The sequence below is a fragment of the Triticum urartu genome, chromosome 1A (genome assembly GCF_056163025.1).
Source record: "Triticum urartu cultivar PI428250 chromosome 1A, HENAU_Tu73, whole genome shotgun sequence".
NCBI lineage: Eukaryota > Viridiplantae > Streptophyta > Magnoliopsida > Poales > Poaceae > Triticum > Triticum urartu.
In genome coordinates this window covers 270173535-270182417 of record NC_141873.1, presented here as the reverse complement: position 1 = coordinate 270182417, position 8883 = coordinate 270173535, and the positions used below count along the sequence as shown (strand labels likewise).

General features: G+C 52.3%; 1 protein-coding gene and 1 pseudogene across 1 annotated transcript in view; both read right to left on the bottom strand.

Moving 5' to 3' along the window:
* Nucleotides 1-1110: 1110 nt before the first annotated feature.
* Nucleotides 1111-2252, bottom strand: LOC147990828 (uncharacterized; annotated as a pseudogene).
* Nucleotides 2253-3511: 1259 nt separating this feature from the next.
* The window catches only part of LOC147990827 (uncharacterized), a 31373-nt gene continuing 26001 nt past the window's right edge, over nt 3512-8883 (bottom strand). Inside the window, exons 2-3 of the mRNA XM_087538415.1 lie at nt 3995-4317; nt 3512-3950 (exon numbers count right to left, since the gene is read on the bottom strand). Coding sequence (XP_087394541.1) covers nt 3512-3950; nt 3995-4317 — 762 coding nt within the window. The remainder of the gene's footprint in view (nt 3951-3994; nt 4318-8883) is intronic.

Below are 8883 nucleotides of genomic sequence, written 5' to 3'. Positions count from 1 at the left end.
AGGTGATGGGGAGCTGCGCGAGGGGGCATCCCAGTGTCGCGACGGCCGGAGCGACCTCCTCGTCCGCGCAATGTATCATTGTGGCCGTGCTCTTCTAGAAGTTGACCCGTAGGCCTGATGCACAGCCGAAAAGCTGCAGGATCTCTCTGACCGCCAACGTGTCGCTAGGAGAGGGGTGGCAGAAGAGAATGACGTCGTCGGCATAAAGCGAGATGATGGGGATCGCACGACGGGGGTGCAGCTGTTGCAGAATGTTGAGCTCGGCAGCCCAGCGAAACAACGCCCCAACGTGTCGACAACAAGCACAAAGAGCTGCGGAGACACCGGGTCGCCCTGGCAGAGTCCACATTGATGCCAGATCGCCAGTCCGGGCACGCCACTCATGAGGAATTGGGTGCTGGCCGACGAGAGCAGAATAGCGATCCAGCCGAGGAAGCGACCATCGAACCCATATCGACGTAGGGCCTCGAAGATAAAGGGCCACGAGACGGAGTCGAAGGCGTGGGTGAGATCTAGCTTGAGGAGGATGCGCGAGGCTCCCAGCTGGTGGAGGAGGCGCGCCGACTGTCTCACGATCAAGAAGTTGTCGTGGAGGCTGTGTCCAGGGATGAAGGTGTTCTGGATGGGACTGATCAAGTCATTCAACTTGGGCGCGGGGCGGAGAGATATCAAAGATCTTGGCGACAAGGTGGATGAGGCTGATGGGCCTGTAGTCAAATAGGCTGGCAGCGTCGGCGTGCTTTGGGATCAGCGCGAGCAGCGCTTGGTTCAGACAACTAAATCCTCGTCCACGGAGCGAATGAAGCTACTGGAAGGCGCAGACGAAGTCGTTCTTGACGACGGGCCAGCAGGATCGAAGGAACTCCGCGGTAATACCGTCAGGGCCGGGCACCTTGCACGCCGGCAGGCGCTTAATGGTTTGCCAAATCTTGTCTTCAGATAATGGGGCCTCTAGGTCGTCAAGGGCGGCTGGCTCGATGATGTGCTACAGGTCAAGGGCGCAATCTTGAGGTCGATCGGTCCCGAGCAAGGAATCGTAGTGCGCGAAGGCCGCCGCGGCCATGTCAGTCTGATCGGTGAGCACGACACCGTCAACCGACAGGGAGTGGATCATGTTCTTCTGGTTGCGATAGGTGCACTGGCGATGGAAGAAGGATGTGTTGGCGTCGCCATCTTTGAGAGAAGAGATGCACGCACACTGCCGAGCCAGAGTTCACTCGAGTAAAGCGAGGCCAAGGTATGACAACTTGATCTGTGATGGAGCCAGTCCTCGTGGGGTATGAGCTGGCGAAGCTCCTGGGCCGAGTTAAGACGCAGGAGCAGCTTGCAAGAGATCGCGAGCTGGTCGCGGATGTTGCCAACGGCGCGAGCACTCCAGCTCGTGAGCATGCGCGCGGTGGCCTGCATGCGTCGCATTATGCGGCGGAACAAGCTTGGGTGGTCCACCAAAATCCAAGCAGCCGCAACCACGTCTTGGAAGCCTGCAATGCGCGTCCAATACTCCTCGAATTGGAAGCGCCGGTGCACCGGGGGCGAGGGCGAGCAATCCAGCATGAGCGGGCTGTGATCGGATACAACCGAGGCAAGGGAGCGAAGGTGCCACTCGCCGTGCCACTCCTCCCAATCCGCGGTGCAGAGTACTCGGTCAAGGTGAACCAGTGTGGGCGGGGTCTGCTAATTTGACCATGTGTATCGCCGACCATTAAGGAAAACCTCCTTAAGCGTGAGGTCGTTGATAACACGACGAAAGCACCCCATCATGCGTCTGTTGATGTTCCCGTTGTTATTGTCTTCGTCTCGGTAGATCAAGTTGAAGTCCCCGCAAAGCATCCAAGGACCAGCGCAATTGGTGCGGACGTCGCAGATTTCCTGAAGAAACGCGATCTTCTCATGGTCCTACTGTGGCCCATATACAATGGTCAGCCAGCAGGGGAATCAACGCTCGATGGAGTCGAAACCTGGGTAGTGAGCGTGTTGGGGCTGAACATGTGATTGTCAACATTCACCATCCTGCTCTTCCAGGCCAGCAGGATACCGCCGCGAGTGCCGATCGCCGGCAGGTAAACATAGTCATCGAAGTCCGAACCAAGCGTTTCGAGGACAGTTGACATGTGGATGAACTCCATCTTGGTTTCTTGGAAGCAGAAGATCGACGCGTCGGTAGAAATAATCAGCGAGCGAATGGCAGTGCGCCGAGCGTGGGTGTTCAGTCCGCGCACATTCCAGACGATAATCTTCAGGCCATAATCCATAAAAGCATGATCAACACATGGGGCACAAGCGCACGGCTAGGCCTCGATCGGCCTACCAGGGATGACTGTAGTAACCGGTGCGACAGAGGGGTTGGCGGGGAGCTCGCGCCCAACTAGCGCCGCAATGGCCGCAAGGACAGTCTTGGGGATCGACGCAGCAAAGATGTCATCGTATGCTTTCATGGCTTTCGGGGTGATCACCTAATCCACACCGACGATGCCGAGCGTGCGCAGTATTTGCACCTGCGTGCAGCATGCGGCAGTGGGCGGTGCCCCGGTCTTCTTCTTGGCCGCGGTGGCTGAGCGCCCGCGCTGAGGTTGGGCAAAGCTCAGCGGCTATCTTCTTGGTTTACGGCCCGGAGTGGGGAGAACCAAGCTGAGCTGCCTGGTGGTCGCGGCGAGGAAGTAGCCAAGGGGCCAGGAGCTTGTCGAGGGACACGCGGGTGTCTGCGGCGGAGCGTGACAGGTGGGACGCGAAGCGTGTCGCACTTCTGATGGTGGGCGTTGGCATCTGGATCTCATCTTCATCCGATGGGCCATCAGCTAAAGGGCCGGAGGGCGATGGCCTAGGAGAGTCCAGGTTTTGGGGCCTTTGGAGGATCTGTGGCTGGGCTTGGGCCGCTGCAGGGCTTGCGGGCTGGCAATCAGGCGCATCAACAATGGGAGCAATCAGCAAGCCATGGGTTGGCGGCAGGGCAGCACTAGGATGGAAATCATGCGCGTCCGCCCGCGCGGATAGGTCAGCATGTGGTGCGGCGGCGGCAGGCGCTAACGCACACAAAGTGACACTTTTTCCCGACAAAGGATCATCATCCACTATGGCGACGGGCGGCGCCATTGGTTGGGAGTCCGGGACCTCGCTGCAGGTGGGCTCAACATCAGTCGCCGCGCCCACCAGGTCGCTAGGCGACACATGTGACGGGACCGCGTCTGGCCCGGCGTCAGAGGTGGGGGGGGATTAGCGCCAACAGTTAGGGGCCATATGGGGCAGCGACATGCATGTCCTCCTGCTGAGGCAATCTTGTCGAGGGAGTTACCACTAGTGGTTGGGGGCCAGCAGGGGCAGTGACATGCACGGTCTCCCGCTGAGGCGATCCTGTCGGCCTGGGATCTGCTGCCACCGCAGCCTTGGCTAGCGCAGCCTCCTTTCTTTCATGCCTTTTCTTTCCTCCCCTCTTTCCTCTTTTAGCTTTGTGACAAGAGGGGTGGCCCTGGGTGCAGGCGGTGGGCCACTGCATCCATGCACCGGGCTGGCGATGCTACGGGCGGCGGTGTGTCTGCGCGCATGGCGGTGCAGACTCCGGACTAGCGATCAGCGACGGCGAGGCCATCAGCACGGTGCTAGCCATGGAGGTGCGTCCAGCCGGCAGTGTCGATAGCCATGCCGTTGGCACGTCCCTCCGGAGCAGCGGCAGTGCAGCGGCGCTTGCGGCCGCGGCGGCACGAACGACCGCGTCTGGGGCCCTAACGGGCATCGGCGTCGCCATCAGCCACCGCGCGGCCGTCACCCGCTCCATCTGGGCAAGCCGCATGACCGGTGGGGGCGCGAGCCCAGTCGACGTCGGATCGAGCGAGGGCGATGGCGATGGGGTACGTGAGGGTGGTGACCGTGGGGCGGAGGAGGCGGTGTGTCCCGGAGTGACCTTGACGATCTCCAGCGTGGCAACACGGCGAATATCGGCGGGGTCGTGCGCACGCCTGCAATGCCGGCGTGGGCAAGTTTGCACCATGGGCGAAGACACAGTGAGAAGCGCGGGCAGCAGATGTAGTGGTCGCCGTTCGTGCAGTCCTTGGAGGCGCGGGAGCCGAAGATGATCAGCAAATCTTCAGGCTTGTGGAGGTGGGTGGTGAAGTCGCCTTCTTCAAAGCCGAACATGGAGTAGAGGAGCTCAGCGACGTCGTCGGCGGACACCTGGGGACGAGTCCCAGTGATGGTGGCCACCATCGCCCGGCTGAGCACCTCCTCCGCCTCCTCCATATCAACGGTGCACGACATGATGATGCGCGCTGGTTTAGCGGTGTTCACATGCGCGACCGGAGCTGGGGCCGGTGGTTGGGGGGCGACCTGCACAACCGGTGCAGTAGCCAGTGTCTGGGGCGCGGCAGTCCGCAGGGCGGCGGGGGGGAGGGGGGGTCGCGGCCGGCGTGGTGCTCGGCAGGCCTTGGGGCGGCGGGTGGAACGCACCCTGTGCGGCGGTGGAAGTCGTCACTACCACGGGAGTCGTGGCCGGAGATGAGGCACCGCCTGCAGTTAATGTCGTTGGTGCAATCGTGGACGCGGTGGCGGGGGTTGAGGCAGCGGAAACAGAGCCCGGCTAGCTCTTCGGGGTATGGGCTGCGCTGGCGCCGCGGCGACGGGCTCCGCGCAGGCTCGCGGCGAGGCCGACGTCAGTTCCTGTGGCGCAACTGCTGGTAGCCGTCGGCGTCCACCGAGGCGCCACGTGAGACGCGGTGCACCTCCGAGCGGGGGCCGAGGCGGGCAGCCTGGGGGCCGCGGGGGCAGGGCCGCTGGGCGCCGGCGCAGGAACAACGTCACGGACGAGCAGAGCCGGCGGTGGGGTGCGAGCAACGTCGCGGTAGGAACGAGAGGGAGCCGCGCTGTCAGACCCGGAGTCATACCAGTGGTTGTCGCCGGAGGAGACACGCTCGCCGTAGAGGGAGCGGGTGGGTGAGGGGGGGCATGGCAGAGCGAGGGAGGAGGGCTACCGGCATGGAGTCGACGGCGTCGGGGCTAGTGGAGAGTAGATCTAGGGGAGCGGGAGGGGCACTAGGAGCGGAGCCATCATGTCTGGCATTCATGAGGTAGTGACTCAAGCTTACGTTATGTGTGAGCATTTGGTTCATTGGTTGGTTTCTGGTTATGCTTTGGAAGGCGAGATTGGGTTCAGACGAGTTCAGCTACCTGTTCTAATCACATAGGCTGAACTGCGAGTTTCAGACGGCCATGTGCTAGGTAATGGTGTGATCTATCTATTTTTCTTTTCTTTTGATGATAGCAATTTTTTGTTCACGCAAAGGCTTTTGTTGATGTCCCGATGTGAAGTTACAATGCTGGCTCATATATCTTCATATTTTATCTTGTCTACAAATCTCCCGGATTTTAGTTTACACTTCCTTTGAATCAACGAAAAGGAGACATGCAATAATTTAGTTACCCCTTCCCTTGTAGAGTTGATGTTTCCTCTTCCTTTAAAGAGTTGATGCACAAGATTCATCCGGGGCCAAAGTTTGTGGAAATTTTTCCTAAAACTAGTATAAACAAGAACCTATTATGAGCTTATTCACATGATTTATTATAGGGCACAAGTGAAGAAATAGAGATATTTTCCATGTCCATGCCATTTGTTTCTTTTTCCTTATAAAGAACTTGTTTGTTTTCTAGATTATGGTTGTTCGGTTCATGGTCCCTGCTCCCTGCACCCACAAAGGTCAGTGTTCAAGCAACAATCTTTAGTTAATATACCTTTTGACATTTGCAACCATACCAAGATTAAATTATAAATGAGATGTATTTATAGTAAATTCATAGCCCAATATTGTAGATGCAGCTCACGAACACATTTATTATTCAAGCATAGTTAGAGAGCATCCTATTAATAGACTGCACCATTTTGAGTTGCTTTATTTACGAAGGAATTCATGCTTGATCATGTGGAAAAAATGTTGGCATGCAGACCGGCAGGAAGCTATAAGAAAATTATCTAATGACATTGCAAAATCTGATAGAGATTGGCTTGTTAGGAAGTGTTCTTGAACAAAGACATTAGCATAAGGGATTATAACTGTGTTCTTTTTTTTGCGGCAAACCATTTTGATAGGTAGTTCTGGTAAGGTACGTAGTCTGTTTTAACATTGTTTTGCTCAGACCACTCTCTCATCCGCACTTAAAAATACATAATCTGCTCATTCTATTCAGAACATAGTCTGTTTTAACATTCTTTTGGGAAAAGAGGTATGAAGCACACCATGTAACGATTACTATTCGTGCTAATTAGAAGAACAAGAACAAGAGATGTCTACTATCGTATTAAAATATTGTGTGATGTTTTAGACGATGACGAAGGCGGTGCAGGGAGCTGACGGCCTATCCGCGGTGAGGAGGTGATGGAGGAACAACCCCACACTTGATGGGTAGGTGCAGGGCGGGGAGGGCGCCAGCCAGGAAGGTGACACTGTTGTCGGCGACGAGGTAATCCGAAAGGCGACAATACTTCCGTGCGGCGAGGGGATCAGCCTGGGGATCTATTCCTTCTTTAATGGGATATATGTCTCTTTTTATTTGCGTGGCTTGCATGATGCGTGATTGTAGGGGTTTTGGTGGAGTGTGTGTGGAGTTTGTATCCTCCTCTGCGGTGGAGTACGGTTAGTCAATGTAAATCTAAACACTGGAAACATATTAGATTGACACTAGCCGTTAGATTGAACTCAGTGGGCCTAATTATGCGGCGCATTTAGTAAAGATTATGTTTGATCTTTATAGCACATTTACATGGTAATCTTTGTTTTTTCGAGGAATATATTGGGCTCATACATGATGGTCCCTGATCCTGGAAAAATGAAAAGAGAAGACGTTACTGATTTTGAATAAACTATTTTGTAACATTCACTACTACTAAAAATATTTTAGTACTGTAGAGGAACACCGTCAAATGTGCTTTGAGTAGTGGCTGCTCATATTTCAGGCATTTACAAGGCCATCAAGATGGTCAAACCAAAGATTCATGTATCCATGAACGCTTGTCAAATTTATGCAATTTTTGTACATGAATGGGTATCTTTAAGAGTGTCTTCAAAGTCTATATCTGAGATGACGGCTCTCAGCAAAAGGCAGAACTCGACAGAAGGCGAGGGCTTGTCTATTAGACCGATGGCCACGTGGTGGCCTTGTATTCGTTAGCGTTTGCGGAGAGCAGGCTCTTGAGTAGCTCAGACTTCATATGAATAATCATCTGAAAGAATAGGTGAGTAGCTGAGACTTCATATAAAGAGCAATCCTATGATAGGTATCCATGCATTTTCTGTTTTTATCATGGATGTATCTTCGTTTCTGATTTTTTGTCTTGGACGGCTCAAACACCTTGTTTAATACTTCCTTCGCCCAGACTAACTGTTGTTGAAACGAGTGTATCTAGATACACTCATTACAACGAGAGTTAGTTCTAGACAGAGCTTGTATTTACAAGCCTTTTTTGCCAACTGTTCAAATAAGCTCTTATTTTGTGTAAATGGTCAAACAATGCACTTCAAATAATTAAGTTGTTATCCAGGAATATTTTGGAAGATGTTATACTTATCATCTCAGATAATCCTTATTCATTACACAGACTACATTTTCATTTATTTATTTTCGAGAATAGCACATATTACATTTATTTCTGTACAACTATAGATGTTTGATATATTGTGCGTATAGACTAGCACATATCACATTTCTTTGCAACTATAGACTAGCACATATCACATTTCTTTGCAAATATAGATGTTTGACATAATGCGTGTTAGTCTATACGTGCATTGCACATGCAAGCTTACTAGTTGCAATAAACATGATCCAATCATATTCATGCTCAACGCAAACACCAAATAATATTAATTTAGGTTCAACACTAATCCCGAAGGTAGAGGGAGCGTGCGATGGTGATCTTATCAACCTTGGAAACACTTCCAACACACATCGTCACCTCACCCTTAACTTTATGTTCATTCTGCAACTCCTGTTTCGAGTTACTAATCTTAGCAACTGAACTGGTATCAAATACCTAGGGGCTACTACGAACACTAGTAAGGTACACATCAATAATCTATATATAAAATATACCTTTGTTCACTTTGCCGTCCATCTTATCCACCAAATGTTCAGGGCAGTTCCACTTCCAGTGACTGATATGTCTCCAATGTATCTATAATTTTTTATCGTTCCATGCTATTATATTATCTGTTTTGGATGTTTAATGGGCTATATTATGCACTTTTATATTATTTTTGGGACTAACCTATTAACCGAAGGCCCAGTCCAAATTGTTGTTTTTTGCCTATTTCAATGTTTCGCAGAAAAGGAATATCAAACGGAATCCAAACGGAATGAAACCTTCACGAGGACATTTTTTTGGAACAAACGCAATCCAGGAGACTTGGAGTGGAGGTCAAGGAAGCCACGAGGCGGCCACGAGGTAGGGCGGCGTGCCCCCACCCTCGTGGGCGCCTCGTAGCTCCACCGACCTACTTCTTTCGCCTATATATACTCTTATACCCTGAAAACATCCAGGGGAGCCACGAAACCACTTTTCCACCACCGCAACCTTCTGTACCCATGAGATCCCATCTAGGGACCTTTTCCGGTGATCTGCCGGAGGGGGATTCGATCACTGAGGGCTTCTACATCAACACCATAGCCTCTCCGATGATGTGTGAGTAGTTTACCACAGACCTTCGGGTCCATAGTTATTAGCTAGATGGCTTATTCTCTCTCTTTGGTCCCTAATACAAAGTTCTCCTCGATGTTCTTGGAGATATATTCGATGTAATACTTTTTGCGGTGTGTTTGCCGAGATCCAATGAATTGTGGGTTTATGATCAAGTTTATCTATGAACAATATTTGATTCTTCTCTAAATTCTTATATGCATGATTTG